The 17396-nt window shown below is 42.5% G+C and overlaps 1 protein-coding gene across 1 annotated transcript; it reads left to right on the top strand.

Annotated features, from left to right (window-relative positions):
- The first annotated feature begins 19 nt into the window (after positions 1–19).
- vimr2 (vimentin-related 2) lies at positions 20–16781 on the top strand. Its single transcript, XM_023398019.2, has 10 exons — positions 20–334; positions 1066–1210; positions 1359–1517; positions 1736–1855; positions 4545–4640; positions 6882–7013; positions 9324–9455; positions 12144–12254; positions 12406–12530; positions 15746–16781. Exons 1-10 carry the CDS (start codon positions 225–227, stop codon positions 15786–15788), a joined length of 1173 nt encoding a protein of 390 aa, XP_023253787.1. The 5' UTR covers positions 20–224; the 3' UTR covers positions 15789–16781.
- Positions 16782–17396: the final 615 nt, after the last annotated feature.

Genomic DNA, 17396 nt, shown 5'->3' with positions numbered 1-17396 from the left:
AACAACAACAACAACAACAACTGTACAATGGATTTCGGGGTTCGTTCCTCATGTGCATGTGAAATTGTTACTGGCTGATGTTCACACTATACTTAGTCTCCTCAGTGGCCGCTGAGAGATCTTTCACCTCAGTGCTACATTCTCATTCCCTGTGAATATAAAACTCCCACCATGGTCCCGCTGTCTCTGTTTGCCTGTAGCCCAGTTTGAAGCTGTCCGAAGTCATGGCCATGCTCAGAGTGTCTTCTTACCGCAAGCTGTTTGAGGATGATAGCCGGAGTCGAAATGGAGGCTTGGGTATGCAGTGTGCAGAGCAGTACCAGGCCTCTGTCAGGTCAGTCTGGGTTTCCGAGGGGCGACTTATTTTGATCTAGACTTAACAAATTTAAGATATTAAGATGTTAGTGACAAGTTCAAGTGTCGTTCCACTTATGGATATATAGATTTTAAGATGTGTTTGACCAGCAGCAAGTCAAGTTCGTGAATCTGGGACGGGTCATGATTCTAAAGGTTTACGTGTACTTAAAGCTGTTTGCTCCTAAAGGGGTCACACTTTGCTTTAACCCAGACACTTTACAGCATACAATCATTTAATACTTTTTTATAACATTATAATGTAGTTGTAAGCTGGTGGAAGTTTCTGTCTGTACCCATAAGTGGGGTATAAAAAGATAATTAATTACAATATAAAAACAGTTGTAATAATAATACGACATATTAATAAACTAAAATGATATTGTGTGCTAAGAGGAACATTAGAAATCACTTAATAGATGTTTAAATAGTACTTATAAATCCTAAGTAGGAGTGGCTAAAGTAAAGTGTTAGCTATGAGCGACCGTTTGAGTGGTGATGACAAATGCCTTTTGTGCTCATGGAAAAAATATGTCATCAATGTGTTCATTTCCTGTCATGGGCAGGGCAGAAATACTTTTTGTTTTAGTTCATTTGTAATGAATGTATGACTCTACTCTGTGTGCATACTTGAAGCTGGGTCAAATAATCTCCTCTAGGGTCCTCCAAAATATTCAGTGCAGTCCTTGGTCCTTTGTGTCCTTCTCTCAGGGGTGCGGCCGCTGATGACTGTGACTGTGACAAGTTAGACTTCGCAGCTGCCAGGTCTCTCAACAAGGAGGGTCTGAGCCGGTTTGCCCAGGACCGCACCATCATCGCTGCCCTTAATGACCGCCTGGTCAGGCTTATTGAACTGGTGAGGACAAACGGTACTCCTGCCAGTGACACATCAGCACTTTATTTCCCCTCTGCTGCGTCATGCCTTTGTTCTTGGTAAATGATGCAGTGAATCTATATATATTTATACATTTACCTGATCTTTTCCTGTTCTCTGTGTCCTGTAGGCCCACTGTTTTGAGAGAGACAATGAGTCTCTTGAATGTCAGATAGTGGAACTAGAGGAGAAGCTGAACAGTCAACAAGCCTCCTCCAGCATCACCTCCGCTGTGGCTCCACCTGACTACAGCCTGGATGCAGTGGTGGAAAGACTGCGCAAGGAGAGGGTAGGGTGCTGCTGCTGCTGCTGCTGCTGCTGCTGCTGCTGGGTGTGTCTGCTGCATGTTCCTCTGTGTGATGACATGCCTAAGTGAAGTTTTCCTAGACAGTCCATTGCACGTCTGGTCCTATCTCATACATTTTGCTTCAGTTTGTACAGTGACAGGCAGCCCTGATTTATAACCTTGTCAAGATCCATCACCGTCTTCACTGCGTCTCCCTGCAGGATGAGATTCTGTGTGACACTGAGGAGCTGCAGAAACAGCTTGAATGTCTGAAGAAAGGCTACGAGGCGGCTGCACAGCAGAGGATCTTCCTCCAGCAAGAACGACAAGATGTTGCTGAGGTAATAGTTGTCAACACAATACCAACCATACCTGGCAGCTTCTTACAAGAAGACAACTCAAATGTTAGTGGAAGCCAGGGCTGGAAGAAAGCTGTGAGGAAGGTAGAAGCAAAGTAACAAAGAATGTTAACAACTTCCAGAGTTTTATACTTTTCGATGTATTGTAAAGTGAAAAACAAAGTGCGACAGGTTTCTCACTTTACAATAAGGATTAACCCTGCAGTTATAGATCATAGGAGGTCAATAGCACTGAACACTTTCTAACTTTCATATTTACTCAAACAATCGAGTTATAAATCATCCTTGGTGATTGTGCTTTCGGTAATAATGGTGGTACAACAAAAAAACAGAGAAGAAATGAAACCCAGGGCCACGAAAAGAAGATTGCCAAGCAGTGGCTTCCGCTCCTTAAGCTTATGTATGTAAAAACTGAAACTCAGATGAGATATCATTGGCCTGTTGTAATTGTAATTAGAACAACAATGTTTTAGTGCAGGTTTGGTTCTTATATGATGAAGTTTAGATATAAAGTTCAAGATGGTGATGTTTAAGTTGAAAATAGACGTGATAGGCGTTATATAAAGTAATTATGATAACAGTGTTAATAAAGATAAATCAATTAGTCAATAAAAAATTAGGTTATTTGTAATAACTTATAACCAGAGGTATGCTTGCACTGTACGTTATCAGACCTTTGCTGTGATAATGTACTTTAAGCACTAGATGGCAGTGTTGTCAAACGTCTCCCTGCTCCTTCTCCCCTCGGCCTCTCAGTGAATCAGCTGAAACTCGGCACAGCTGCTCCTCTGTAGCGCTACCCAATGGGTGTTGATCACCAGCAGTCACACAGTCTGGGCTGGTGGCCCACTGCAACCTGAGCCATCAACTTTTTCAAACCCCCTCCCCTCCCTCGCTCATGCCAGAGGCCATCTCCTCTCGGCTGGACCAGATGCGAGGGAGGCTTTAATTTCTCCCTTACAGATGTAATGCAGGCTGTAATTCGGTGCCGTAATGTTCCTGCTGGCTCAGTTCTCTGGTTCTGAATTGGAAGCAGCTGCAGAGTGACAACACTTGGTGGGGAATCAGTAGGGAGGTAGAGGAACAGCAGAGATGCGGAGGAGAGGAGCGAATACTACACAGCTCAACCCACAACTAGCTGCAGTTCTCTCAACATAATGGTCGACTGACAGTAATGAAACAAGGCACGTTTGGTTTATTTTGAAGCATACTACTGGCTATTGTGTTGCTTTCCTCCTGCCAATTCTTCTCCGTTTTCAGGGCCCACAAATATCCTCTCTTCATTGTCTCACTGTGATTTTCTTACATGGCCAGATGTTGGGGGTTGTGGTAAAACACGCAACAAGTGAACTGAGTTAAACACTTCACCGGAATTGAAATACAAATACAAAAGAGTGGATGAATGAAGAGGCAAGCTATTTTTACATGTATTAAGTGCAGGTCTTGAAGGTGAAAAAAATTGGTCACACACACACAAAAAAAAACTTTTAGGCAGAAAAAAAGGAGAAAGAATAAATGAAAAGCCTTTACTTAGTCAAGCATAATAGTTAAAATGTCGACCAGTTTTAACCTCACAAGGCAGAAAAACAGATGGACACTGGATTTTGAAAAGTTGATGAACCTTAAAGCTGCAGCCATCAATATTTTTGTTAAAAATGAATCAAATGACAAGGTATAGTGCGAAAGGAGTTTTTTATAGTGACGAACCCACAGAGAATTATCATCCAAATCTGCAGCTCCTTTCAGCTCTGTGATGCTTTAAAGCATTGTTCAACTCATCGATTTGGTTTCAACCTGCAGCTCTGACATTTTCCAATGTCACAACGTGGAGCATTTAGCATTTAGCATTTAGCAGCTAAAGAGTCAAATATATCCCTCAGGAGTTGGTGGAAACCAAAACAGAGCTAAAAGGAGAGTATTAAATATTGCACTTACGTTTGAGAGGTGGACAGAAACACGACACCAAATCAATACTAATCTCGCTCTCTGGGATGTTAAAAAATAGGCAACTGTAACAATTTGCTTGCCAAATTAACTTTATAAGGCGTAAACAGCTTGTTCTGTTGTCCCTAAGTAGCCAAAAACTAATACTGCTTTAAAGTTGTACAGAATGTGATTTACAACAAGTTTCTCTCCAGCTGCTGATTGATATTTGAACACAGACAGCAGCAGGGACTTTTGCCTGCTGCTGTCCATCAGGGACCCTGCCACCCTCCCAGCAAGGCTCCACAACTTCACCACCAAACCCTCCCTGTGTGTGTCCAAATGTAAATGCAGGCACCCACAGTAATTGCATCCAATGCCAATTTATCTGGTTCTTTAAAAAGAGTAGATGAGCAGAGAACCCCTGCCGGCGAATGGATTGGTGGACAGGGCTTTTGTGTCTACTTAGCCTCCGTCTCATCTTCCTCCTCCTCCTCCTCCTCCTCCTCCCCCTTCCTCTGCATTGCGGCGTCTTCTTGCTGTTCAGTGAAACAGGGTGAATGTGCTGGTGCTGATAGTTTTTAAAATGGGTGTTCAGGGTGGAAACAAAAGCCTTTTCCACTTTATTTCAACCTGTGGTGTGATTTACTTCCCAAACTGCTTAGTGCTCCTCTCAGACACCTCCACAAATTAAGTTGAACTTCTTTACTTTCAGCCCTGTTCTCTGTTAACTTGATTTTCTTCTCAGGAAGTGGATGCTGTGACAGCAGAGTGTTTGGCGCTGAGGGAGCAAGTGGCTATCTACGAGGAGCAGCTGGCCAACATGGAGGCCCAGCACAAGACGGTGAGAGGGAGAGAAGATATATAGCCGCAGTGTGATGAAACAGGGAACAGTTTATGGCCTTAAAATGACTCTAAATGTAGCACTTAGGTCAAACAGGAGTGTTGGAGAAATGCCCAGACCTGTGGTGACAAACACAACTGTGATGACCCCAGTCACCTTGCTGAAGAGTTGTAGTCGGACGTGTCAACAGGAACATATGGGGAGAGGATTAAAGCACAAAATATAGTAGTAAACCGTGCAACAAGTCAGAATTAAACCCTTTTTAATGTTTGTGTTCAGGTGGGTCCTTATCCCAGTCTCTTAGAGGAGTAGTAAGACATTTGTGGAAGAACTCTTATTTGCTTTCTGACAGAGTTAGATGTGAAGGTCAACACCGCTCTCATGTCTGTGTGCTAAATATGAAGCTACAGCCAGCAGACAGTTAGCTTAGCTTAGCATCAAGACTGGAAACAGGAGAAAAATAGCTAGCCTGGCTCTATCCAAAGGTAATAAAATGTGCGTACTTGCACAATTAGAGCTCACTGAATAACACATTATATCATGTTTGTTTAATTCATACAGGAACTGAGGGGGTTGTGTGCTGGACTATGTCTTGGCTGGAAGTTACTGCTTCCAGCCAAGAAGAAGTCCAACACAGAACCCACCATAAAGCCACAAATGTTTTTAAACTAGGGTTTTTATAAGGATAAAAACAAACAAGGTGTGACATGATCATAACTGAGTTTTAGTTTTGACAGAGCCAGGCCAGCTGTTTCCAGTCTTTATGCTATGCTAATATGGCTGTCTGCAGGAAACAGACAGAATGCTGAGTGAATTTTAGACATGGCGCGAATCCATATGCAGTCAATGAAAAGTTGCAAATTGACAAGAAAATGCGTCCATGCAAGATGAAAATGTTTCAGCTTCGCATGTATCCCAGGGTTTTATGAGGAGACTGGAGGGAAATGATAGGAAGAACCACAGTTTCTGGTTTTGAAGTTCGGTTGTGAACTGAACACCGAACACAGACACACTCCCACAGACATGGCTGGTGTATCTAGTTAGCTCATAGCTAACGTTTGTACAATTTGTACATTTGCTTTTTGGCTTGACTTATTACAAATAGCCCAGCGGTCAAATTCATGGGAATGACACAAGGCAAAAAATTTGCTTCACTTTATGTCTGAACAAGCATTTACATTACAGTACGGCAGTGGTATCAATACTCGCATCAAACTCTTGGCAAGAAAGCAAATGAGCGTGTTCCCAAAATGTGGAACTACTCCTTTAAAACAGGCACATGTTTGCAACTATATACAACAGAATCACAGCCTATATCGTATCCACACACACCCTGCCCTCCCCTCCTCCTTCTACAGTGTTCTCCACATCACCAGGAGATGACAGACGCGCCCCAGTATCAGATCTAGAGGCTGTAGGCAGAGAGAGAGAGAGAGAGAGAGGCAGCTGACGCTGGAGCAGCTCCATCACTCTGTGTTTTTCTCTGCAAAGCCAGGCCGCCCGGCGTTTAACACACTCCCTCTGGGACACGCTCGATAACTCACAGTCCGGGAAATGCAGCTGAATACCAAATGAAAACAGAAGTTCCCTTTGTTTTATTAACTGTTGTTATTATCAGCACCTCCAGGTACCCCGTGTTCCCCTGACAAATCGGCAGCCATGTCGTTATTTAGGTGGAGGAAAAGGAGAAAAACGTCAGACTGCCACTGCAGCTCTGTAACAGTTCATTTTCTCTGTAATGGATGTGATGTTTTTGTTTAACTACATATTAGAAGCTGTAGACATACATGATGAAGTCTTCAGTGTATGTGTAAATACATGAAAATGTACCGTGTGTTTGCATTTGCAGTGGAACAAGGTTACAAGCCACTCAAGCGCTGTATTTTATATTTGAGGTACTTGTACTTGGGTGTTTCAATTTTATGCCACTTCTCTGCTCCACTACGTTTATGTGACAGCTTTAGTAACTGGTTACGTTACAATGTAAGATAAACTTAATTAAGATATATTTATAATTTAGTAAGTGTTCACATGTTTTGTATGTAAATCTGAAGTAATTACAGCTGTTAAGTAATTGGAGTAGAAATATACAATAGCATAAAATGGAAATACTCAAGTAAAGTCCAAGTACCTAAAACTGCACTCAGGTACAGTACTTGACTAAATGTCCTTTACCACTGAGTAAAACATAGGAATACTTCTTCACCACTGTGTATTTGGATGTGTGGCATGTGTGAGCAGGAAGTGGAGAGTCTGATGTATCCAGCTGACGCGACTACAGGAGCGGTGGCAGCTATTAGATTTAGCAGCCCTGACATCACCCCGGCCTTGGATGTAAAGGAGTACTACTGCCAGCTGGCTGAGAGCCTCCAGGTACGACACACTGTAGCAGAAAACACATAAACATGTCATGAATTGGAAGCCTTTGTGTGCTGAATGCTTTACAGCAGCATGCCTGTGTACGGTTTTAGAATCATAGTCCTATTTCTGGCTTACGATACGCTCACACGAGTGGACTCAGACAAAACCTCATACACTCCAGTAGTGGAAAGTAAGTATTTGCTTGAGTACAGTTTTAAGGTACTTGTACATTGAGTATTTCCATTTTGTGCTACTTTATACACCTACTCCGCTAGATTTCAGAGGCAAATATTTTATCTGTTAGCTGACAGCTATATATACTAGTTACTTTTCAGATGAAGGTTTTGAATTAAAAAAAATGTGATAAGATAATAAAATACATGTTAAAGATTAAACCAGCGGTCAGCTTGTCACGTTTCAAATGTCTGTATTCAGGTTTCCATCCAAATGTAGCTCAAATTTTGACTGAACTTCCACAAAGCAAAAGAAAAATGGGAATGTGCATTTACATCCACTAGTGTTGCAGATATTCAGAGTTGAGTGCAACAACATCAACAGCTGTTGGTATTAACTTTCCAGTCGGATGCCATTAAACTATTTCTGAGGAAAAGGGCACAATGAAATTACGTAATTAGAAGTGCTAGTCAAACCCCAGATGGTGGAAAACAATGCAGAAAACAAGGTGGAAATATGAGATTTATGTTTGTTTCATGTTTTAAAGTCACACAGATCTGATTTTTTTGTCTGCTGCTATTAAGTTGCTCCAGTAGATGTTTACGTCAAATGTGTATCAGGCTTAATTTGCTAACTCTTTTTATATTGCACTTGCAATTTTGTTGCAACATTTGGACTTTTATCTGACATTTCCACTCAGGTGTTTTAAACACAAATTAAAATTGTATGAAAGCCGGTGGATGAAAACGCACATGAGCTGTTAGTTGCACCAAATATGGTTCCATAACTTTTTAAATTATTCAATATTTCACAAAAAAATAAGATTAGAGAAAAATCAGAAAAATCAATACGATACAATTTGTGTAGCAGAACTTTTCTTTTTCTTCTTTTTTCTCCCATTAATCCTCCAACGAGCCCTTAGATTTATGTTGTGACTCTTTGGAAGGGAATCTAACCCTTAGACTGAGAACCACTGGACTACACTTTCACATTTGCTCCGCCTCCACTAGTTAAAACAATAACATTTCACTTACACGTGGATGCATCAGTATTAAGAAACCAATAATGTAACATACTGTATGATAATATATCAGTCGCACGAGTACTTTAAGTTTATTTGTACCTAAAATAATCTGAGTACTTCTTCCACCACTGATACACACTATCCAGAGCTGCCATCTTCATCCTCCTACTGACCACTTGATCTCTCCTATTTTCACCACGTCACCCTCTCTCTCCCTCTGAAATGTCCCGGTCGGCTCCAGACGTAAATCTCATCTTTCACAAATCACACAACGATACTCCCACTTGTTTTCTTTCCCTCTTAACACAACACCAGGGAAGAACTTGAGAATCAGAGCTGCAGTTATGAACCTGAACAAAATACTTTTGTCTACCTGTGTGTGTGTGTGTGTGTGTGTGTGTGTGTGTGTGTGTGTGTGCGCGTTACAAGCGCAGAGGTGCTGCATTGGGGTCAGACTATAGCTCCGTCGGGTCACACCCCCTCTGGGGCGAGGATGTCTGTCCGGTCCAGAGGTCAGGGTTGTAATCAGACTGCTGGCCGCCTTCCCAGGCTCCTCTGCAGCAGTGGAGTGGACTGTGTGTGTGTGTGTGTGTGTGTGTGTGTCCGTCCCCTTCATTTGGAGTCATGGCAGCAGGGCGTATTTATATATTTGTGCGTCTGTCTAGATACATAGGTGTGTTTCTTGTTCCCCCTGAACCCAGTCTATTTACTCTCTCTCCCTCTGTCTCACTCCCACTCTGTCTCTTCTCTCGCCAGCTGGACACCGTCCTGTCTGTGCCTTGCCTCGATTATGAGACGCAATTGTCTTGATGCTAAAATGATTGCTATTGGGTTTGAACAGTAATGGTGATTGCTGGCTGACTCCCACACACCTGTGCACCCTCATGTTGCTCATTTCAGCTACACTTGTTCCATCTAATCAGGAATGTGGCGTACACAAGGAGAGGTTTAACCATCAGCCGGTATGAGAGTCTCTGATTGTTCTTTGCTCCCCTGCCGAAGTGCACTTCACTGCCCAAAAGAGAGCTCTATCCCCCATGGTCTTTTGCAGACTGAAAATGAAAGGTTTTTATACCTACCAACTTTTCATGAATGCACTGACTCCTCACCGTCTGTCTTTGCAGTACAAGTGTGGTGCAGCCTCCTCTGCTGTGGCTCTCAGCGGTGACGGAAAACAACTGGAAGTGGGGGAAGCTGTAGGGGCAGCAGACAAAGACTTACCAAAGACCAAGAACATCAGTGAGATGAAGGTGCAGGTGAGTGGACGTGGACGATGTTTTAATCACTGTTTAAAGGCTCAGTTCACGCAAATTACGCTTACATCACATTAAGGCAGATTTAGGTTTTGGTTTTATTTGCCAAGATATTGAGGTGATTTCTTTTTCACACACCTTCCATATCCCAACAATATGTCAGAAGAGAGAAGGAAGAAAAAGAAACCAGCCCTAAATGTCGTGCAAGTTGTGTGTACAAGCAGCTGGTTAGCTTAGCTTAACACAAAGACTGGAAACCAGTGAGAAGCAGCTAACTAAGTTCTGTCAACCTACCAGCACCTCTACTTCTCACTAAATAACACATTATAAGTTGTTTGTTTAAGCCATCCAAAAAAAAAACATGATGTAAAAACAACAAGTTGTGGTTTAATTTATGTTAAGTTAGCTAGCTGCTAGTAGCTTTATATTTACTGAACAGACATGAGAGTGGATGATCTAATCCAGCTCTCTGCTAGATAAGCAAATAAAGCTAACAAGTCAAATAAGTCCATGTCAAATTATTGCTTGAAGACACACTGTAGTCCTTAAAAACCACTGACCTGTGAAGTTGTAAGTGTTATGAAGTTTATTCAGAGAAGTTAGGATGATGTGCCTTGAAAGAAATGTAATTTAATTGTTTAGATGTAATTTCTCAATGCTATGAGCACCACAAACAAAATTACTGTTGGAAGTATAAATCTAATCAAATGAAAACAAAATCGTCTGCATGGCTATTTACCGCTACTGCTAAGTGACCCCTTAAGCCTCACGTTTATACGTCATTTAAATCCCTCAGTTGCTACCTACTGATTCAGATCTTCCCATAATACGTCTCCCACCTCTTTACTGACAAAGAAAAGAGGAGTCTTGCAGCCCACAACTGGCTCTGTGTCTGCCATCAGCTCTTAAATCAGACATAATGGTGCAAATGAATGGTTTCCCACAGTAGGCCAGGGGAGTGGAGAGCAGATGAGTGACAGCAGAGCAACAGTGTGGGAGATCCTGCTGACCAGAGTGTTTACTCTGTGGACACTTTCAGCAGGAGATGTGAAGGGCTCGACTTCAGCTCAGACAGGATTTATTGCCCTCCGTGTCCTCAGTTATTAAGTACAGTCTTTCAGAGCAGCTGCAGCATCATAAAAGTCTTAAAACTTCACACACACACACTGACTGGAGACTTCCTCTGCAAATGGAGGAGAGGAAATAAACCTTCATCGGATATTTCTCATCCAGCCAGGAGAAAAATGCCTTGAAAGCAACTGGGCTTTGAACAAAGGACACAGCAAAGTGAAGCACCAGGAAATTATGACTCAGGTAAAATCACAGAGTGACTCCAGTAAACAGAAACTACCTCCTCTTCACATTCGTCTCCTGAACATCCATCAGTGGTCAGACCGCAGCTGACACCTAACCACATCTGTAACAAACATGGTGGTTTGGTTCTCATTACTGTGGCTGCGGCTCTACCTCCAGCTCTTTAAATAAACAGTGAGCCTCTGTAGCAGAACTCTCCCAACATCATCTACCTTTCTCTAACATGCAGCACACGAGCCCCAGCTCTGCTCAATCCAGCCTGACGGATGGACAGCACGGCTTGATCTGCTCTGTTTCCTCTCTCGCCTGTGATGGATGCCTCGGGTCTGGTTTCTCACTGAGACACAACATGGCCAAACAAACAGACTGCGGTGAAATCAGCCCTGACGCAAAAAATGTATATAATGGGGCAGGCACCGATGGGGTTTTATGCCACCACTCCCCTACACAAACACACACACATACACACATGGCCAAGCCTCACTTATCATGCCATTGAGAACGGAGGAGTGTGTGACTCGACCAGGTTAGGGAGTCGTCATCAGCCTGCGAGTGGTAACTGGCCGGCTCGCTGAATGACGAGCAGGACCGCCTGGATCCCCATCTGGCTGTGACAGCTAATTGTTGAATCTCTGTGATTCCTGTAATTACTCACGGCAGGACACCACAGCCTCGGACCCCGGGGAGGGAGGCTCCTCAGTTAGCTTGTGGTAGAAGTTAAGTAACCTGAGCTCAATATCTCTTGCTTTTGTCTATATAATATTGATAAAATCACTTTGTGATCATCACCTGATTTTGCAGTTCCACTTTCTTTGTTCGCCTCTTTTAGTTAATTGTTTTTGGTTTTACAGCCCAGAAATTCTGCTCTTATCATCCATGTTCCCAGCAAAATGAGTTAGGCAGCTGTTAGCGAATAACAGTGAGGAAAAAACCAAATATCTGGCAGCTAACTCTAACCCTAATATCTAGCTAAATGAAAAGTAAACATGGGAATTACAGTTGCCAGGTGGCCTGAAACATGACTGAAATGAACACTGCTCCGTGTCTGCTAATATGTTCGCTATCACCACAACAAGTTGAACCTTGTCAGATGTTGGGGTTTTCAATTATCAGCCGCTGCAGAAATCAGGTTTATGGACAAGTCTATTGTTAAACCGGAGTGCCAAGGTTCATGCACTCTTGAGCAGGAACCCTGAACGCCTGCCAACTCCAGGGCTGCTGCTCTGAATACGACCACGAAGGGATCGATTTTATAGTCTGGCATCTTTACATTATTACTAACAAGATAATTAAGCAGAGATGTTTTCTGTGAGTCAGTTTCAGGCAGTGGTGGGTATATTTTAAAAGAATTACCTCTCTTGTCATGTGTTTCTGTAGATTTCAGAGCTGGAAAAGGAGCTTGCAGAGCTCGAGAAGTGTAATGAGGAGCTGGAGGACGAGATTGAGATGAAGAAGGCTGCATACATGGATGAGATTGCTGAGTTGGAGGTATGAGAGTGGACTGATTAATGTAATCATAGGCTGTAATGGACCAGTGGTTTGGACTAATAATGTCATTTAATCTCATCTACTGTGTGTGTGTGTGTGTGTGTGTGTGTGTGTGTGTGTGTGTGTGTGTGTGTGTGTGTGTGTTATTCAGTGTACTATAGATGAAATGCAGCACCAGGAGGCCGACCTCGAAGCGCAGATGAAGGAGCAGTGTGAAGACTACAAGGAGCTGCTCAGTGAGAAGATGGCCAGAGACATGGAGATTGTTGCCTACAGGTTAGAGACTCTGACAGTCTTTCCTGTTTGACTGAAGCTGCTCTGAATTATAGATGTTCTGGTCTTCACAACTCAAAAAACTCAAAAACTACACACACAATCAGATACGCTTGCAAACATCAAAAGTGAAGTGCAATTCTGAGGTACTTTTGTACTTTTTACTGCTATACAGTATTTACAGTATCTGATGGCTGCAGTTACTAGTTACTTTTCTGATTAAGATTTTATAAGAGCTTATAAGATATGATGCAATGCTTAAATATTAAACTAACCAGTAGTGTATAAAATACCTAAAATTGGCTTCATATTGACAATTTACAGCATTTAATATTAGTATTCAATGATTTAATGTATTAATAATATTATAACACACTGAAAGATGTGTTTCTGCACAATGAGTACTTTTACTTTAGCTACTGTGGGTACTTTTTGCAGGAAATACTGTTTTTACTTTTACTGGAGAAACATTTTGAGTGCAGGATATTGTGCAGTATTGGAATATTTTTAGATGATAGTATTTCCACTTTAACTTAAATAAAGGGTCTGAGTAATTTGAGTAAAAAAAAAAACTGCAGAAATTAAAAAATTGGATTATTACATCTGACTATATTACCTAAAATATACTGCGCTGCTCTTTGTTGATGTAGGTTGGTGTGCAACATCATGTCTCTTAGATACTGTAAATTGTTTAACGATGGGAAGATATAATTGATTCTTACCTCCCGGGACTAACTTTATGACCATAATTACATTTTAATTTAAAGACCTAATATGCAATAATAGACCATGATGTATTGGTCACTTCTCTTTTGCACATCTTGTAATAAAGAGCCGCCATAAATGCAGCCATTACAGTGATTACTCCATCATCATCTTAATTTAGCTGCAGGTTGTTTTTCTTAAATGAGACCCCTAAAATTTAAGCACACACCTTATGCTTTGTACAATACGATATAATAATACCAGAGACATGAGAAGACTTTGGGCAAATGAGGTCTAATTTGTAGTGAGGCTGTCGGTCAACAGGATGACCTGAACCAGCACTCTGGGGTGGGGATGCTCAACCTTGTCTGATGGACAACATGGAGGTTTTCATTCCAACAAAAACACTAAACTAACTGACTTCAGTGATTAGTTTTTCTTCTCCTGTTAAAGGTGCTGTCATTTCTGATTGCAATTAAAACCTATAGACTCTGAGCCTTCCCTGACATACTGTATATTGTAGATTCCCATCTTTGCAGTAGGGGGTGAAATGAAAACAGACGTCCCCTACGGTGCTCGATAAAGTGCCAGACATTATTTAAACCTGTCGAGGAGAATGAGCTGTCAGGGGCGAAGCACGTAATAATCCTGGGATGATTTCATTAGATTGAAATCAGCTTGATGCTCTGTTTACGTTTTGACATTCTTTACATATGAGCTAATCTTAAAGCGCACAAGAAAACACAGGTGGAAATGTGCAAATGACGTGTTCACTGTCACCGTCCGTCCTCCATCATCAACAAGAAGTCTCTACAAAAGCATCACTGTGAATAATACGAGGAGTATTTCCGCAAGAGCCTGTGTATAAGCCCAGTATTGTCCAAGCATCTCATATAGTGTCACCTGGACATCCGCAGTGTCTGTAATGAGGTATTTCTGCAGACAAAGGGCTGACATCAGGGGTCAGAGGAAACAGCTTCTGAATCTGATGCAGTTTCCTGTATTTGACCTTGAAGATGTTTCATGCCATTCCCTCTGTTCACTGAGGTTGTTTAACCATCTGCCATCCTGGTATGTGGAGTGACGCACTTCAGCCGTCTCAGCCCGCTGCTGCGGACTTCCTCCTGCGGGCCTCCATCGCCCATCCGACTGCATGTGACCCCCCAGGGGGCCCTGCTGCAGGCCCGAGCTCAGACCCTCACAATGCCTCATTAGAATGGGCAAAGAGGACCTCACACTGTCAGCGCTGTGTGCTGGGCCTCTGCCAGCTCTTCTCCACGCCAGCCTGTTAATGTCAGCACCCCCCTCAGTTACACACATTTCCAAATTCGCCACAGTTTTAATTCCCTCTCGTTACCCAACAGACTGTCCCAAAGACATTTAAGGCGCAGGAAAGGCACACAGTCAGTGCCAACTTTTTTTCCTCCCTCTCTTCATTTACCGGGTGTTTTGTCATCTGTGATTAAAACCATGAATAAGAAATGAAAATGGTGGTTGTTTATTCTCTCCGTGCCGTGGCAAACTGTCTGCACAACAGACCCTAATGACCCCAGGCTGCCATTACCGGGTGGCTTATGGCCTGTGAAAGCATCTCAGAGCAGTTTGTGCAGATGCGCGCTGCTTTTGTTCACCGCTAATGTGAACCATATTACACTGTAATTCATTCAGTGGGGTCTGCATGACACAGCAACAAGTAGCTCAGCTGAAGACAAGATCCATTTTAGTTAAGTGTACATTTAGCAGTGGATGACTGTCGGGCCTGTTTTAAAGCTGTTATACTCAAACGTTTTTTAAAAAATGAGCTTTGTATGAACTTTCAGCTCATTATTTTTGTTTTTCTGGCCTCTCACCACCGGTTCACTCTCACTGCTCTCATTACTAGTGTTTCCAGATGCAGCAGGCAGATGTTTTCTGTGAAATTGCTTTAAAAACCTGCTGTGTTGGACTTCCGGATAGCATAACAGCAGCATAAAAAGAGAGCTCCCTGACACTGAGATGTAAAAGCCCTCTGCAATCAATAGTTTAACAAGGATGGGATGTTGTAAAATTTTATTTGAAAGGGCATTGATTATGACGAGAGGAAAACAAAAGAAACTGACTGAAAAAGTGGTGTTAATTGCCCAGGAAGACGGTTTGCAAACTAAGCTAGCGACAGAGCCGACTAAGCTAGTGGCAAACCTGGAAACAATTTTACAGCAGATGAGGGTAGAGACTGTGGAAGAGAATATTGATAACCAGTGAATTATTTGAGTTATTCCTGAAGCACAACGTGTTTCTTTGTCTTATATGGTAGTAGTTTTTTTTCATTTTTCCCAGTTTTACGGACCAACAGACCATTAACTTTGTTAATGAAGTGATTAATTGAGAGAATGATCTGCAGATTCATTGATACTGAAATAGCTAATTGCTGTTTGCAATAAACCTCAACAATGTTCTGTCTCTCAGGTAATCCTGGACCACAGCTACTACCTGCTCACCTGTACTTTGTGTGTTTATTTATTTCTGTGGTTCAGGAGTCTGGTGGAGGAAGAGGAGGAGAGGCTGTGCAACCTGTGAAATGAGGCTGAAGAGTCAGACTGGCCGGCCGGGGTTTGGCTGGATGCTCCCCTCCCACACATGGATTAGAAAAGCAGACAAAAGAAAAGCATGAAAACCAGACCCAAATCAGCACTAGGATGAAGCTTAAGGTACCAACGCAACAATTTGAGCAGATGTAAACTTATCATGACAGATTAATGCTGTCTGGAGGCCTGAGCCGGGCCATTGATAACAGGTCACTGGCGGACGACCCCGAGACTCTCAAGAACGATGGAGCTGTCTAAAACTGGGAGGGAGGTGGGAGGATGAGGGCTCCGCAATGAGTGTGTATCCATTCAGTGTCTGGCAGTGATATTTCCTTAAGTGGGTTTTTATCTTCACCAGCTCACTGATATGTTTCATAAATGTTGTCCCCTCTTTGTCGAACAAGTCTCAACACACTAACACACACGCAGACACGCAGACACGCAGACACACACACACACACACACACACACACACACACACACAGACACACACACAAGCTAACGTGTGCGGCTCCGTCAAGTCATTCTCCCTCTGATACCACCTCGTCCATCACCCAAACTTTGTCTGATTACCAGCTCTTAACCCTTGACCCCGTCACTGTTAACAAACATATTGATATCCTCTCCTCACTAACTAAAAGTGTCTCACCGTCCTTTTGCTTTTACAGTCGTGCGTTCATGTTGGTTTTACATAAAACTGTGTTTGCTTTTCAAATGGTTCATGAAGTTGTTTTTCTGCAGCTCTTACAAACCGAGCACCTGGATCTTTCTACAAGAAAAGCTTGTGTGATTCATTATTCCTTCTTTGAAAAGCAATGTCCCAATTTGCTGTCATTTGAGAAATAAGCTTTTGGTATTACAGTCCTTCGTAATCTTTTCCTTATTTTCTACGATCTGTCTGTGATAAATCATTTCTGCTTCCTGCCTCTGCACAAGTGTCAGAATGTGCTTCAGATTTAAATTAAATAAAACTAGTTGCATGAGAGATCACCTCATACTGTGCGATTTCTTTTCTCAGTTTCATGAGAACGGCTTGTGAATCCTAGAGCTTTAAGACTTTCCCCACGCTTTAAAACGATGCACAGAGCGGAGTGATTTATGTTCAGTGATCCTTCTTTCACTCATCTTCATGCTTAACTTGAGATTTGAACATTCCTAGCTATTTAATGATCTCAAAGGCTTGTTAGCTCTGCCGTAAAGATGAAAAATGCTGCTAATAACGGATCAGATAAGATTAGCCACACTCAGTGAACTTGTGGTGATGAGGAGTTAGCCTCTGTAATAATTGAGTTCAGTGTCTGGAGAAGGGGCTGGGGCTCGGTGGTCGCATGTGACTTGTTTAATTGTCCCGACATGAAACATGGCCGGCTCAGCAGGAAGCCGCTGTGTCTGTTTTCTCAGGACTGCGGAGCTCAATCAAGACCTCAGAGGAGAGGAGCTGGAGGACGTTGTTTTCCCTCAGCGCTTAACTCTGTATCTCTCAAATCAAAAGCCAACAGACCACATGGTGTTCCTGATCCCATGTGGCGGCACCGTCTTTACCTTGTGGCAAATATGATGAACATGAAATATCTTACGAAAATATCTTAACAAAAAAAAG

Source organism: Seriola lalandi, unplaced genomic scaffold (assembly GCF_002814215.2).
Source record: "Seriola lalandi dorsalis isolate HSWRI2012SDOR001 ecotype SW California unplaced genomic scaffold, Sedor1 jcf7180002054972, whole genome shotgun sequence".
Classification (NCBI taxonomy): Eukaryota; Metazoa; Chordata; class Actinopteri; order Carangiformes; family Carangidae; genus Seriola; species Seriola lalandi.
Note: the sequence above shows the minus strand (reverse complement) of the source record. Positions and strands in the feature narration are given on the sequence as shown.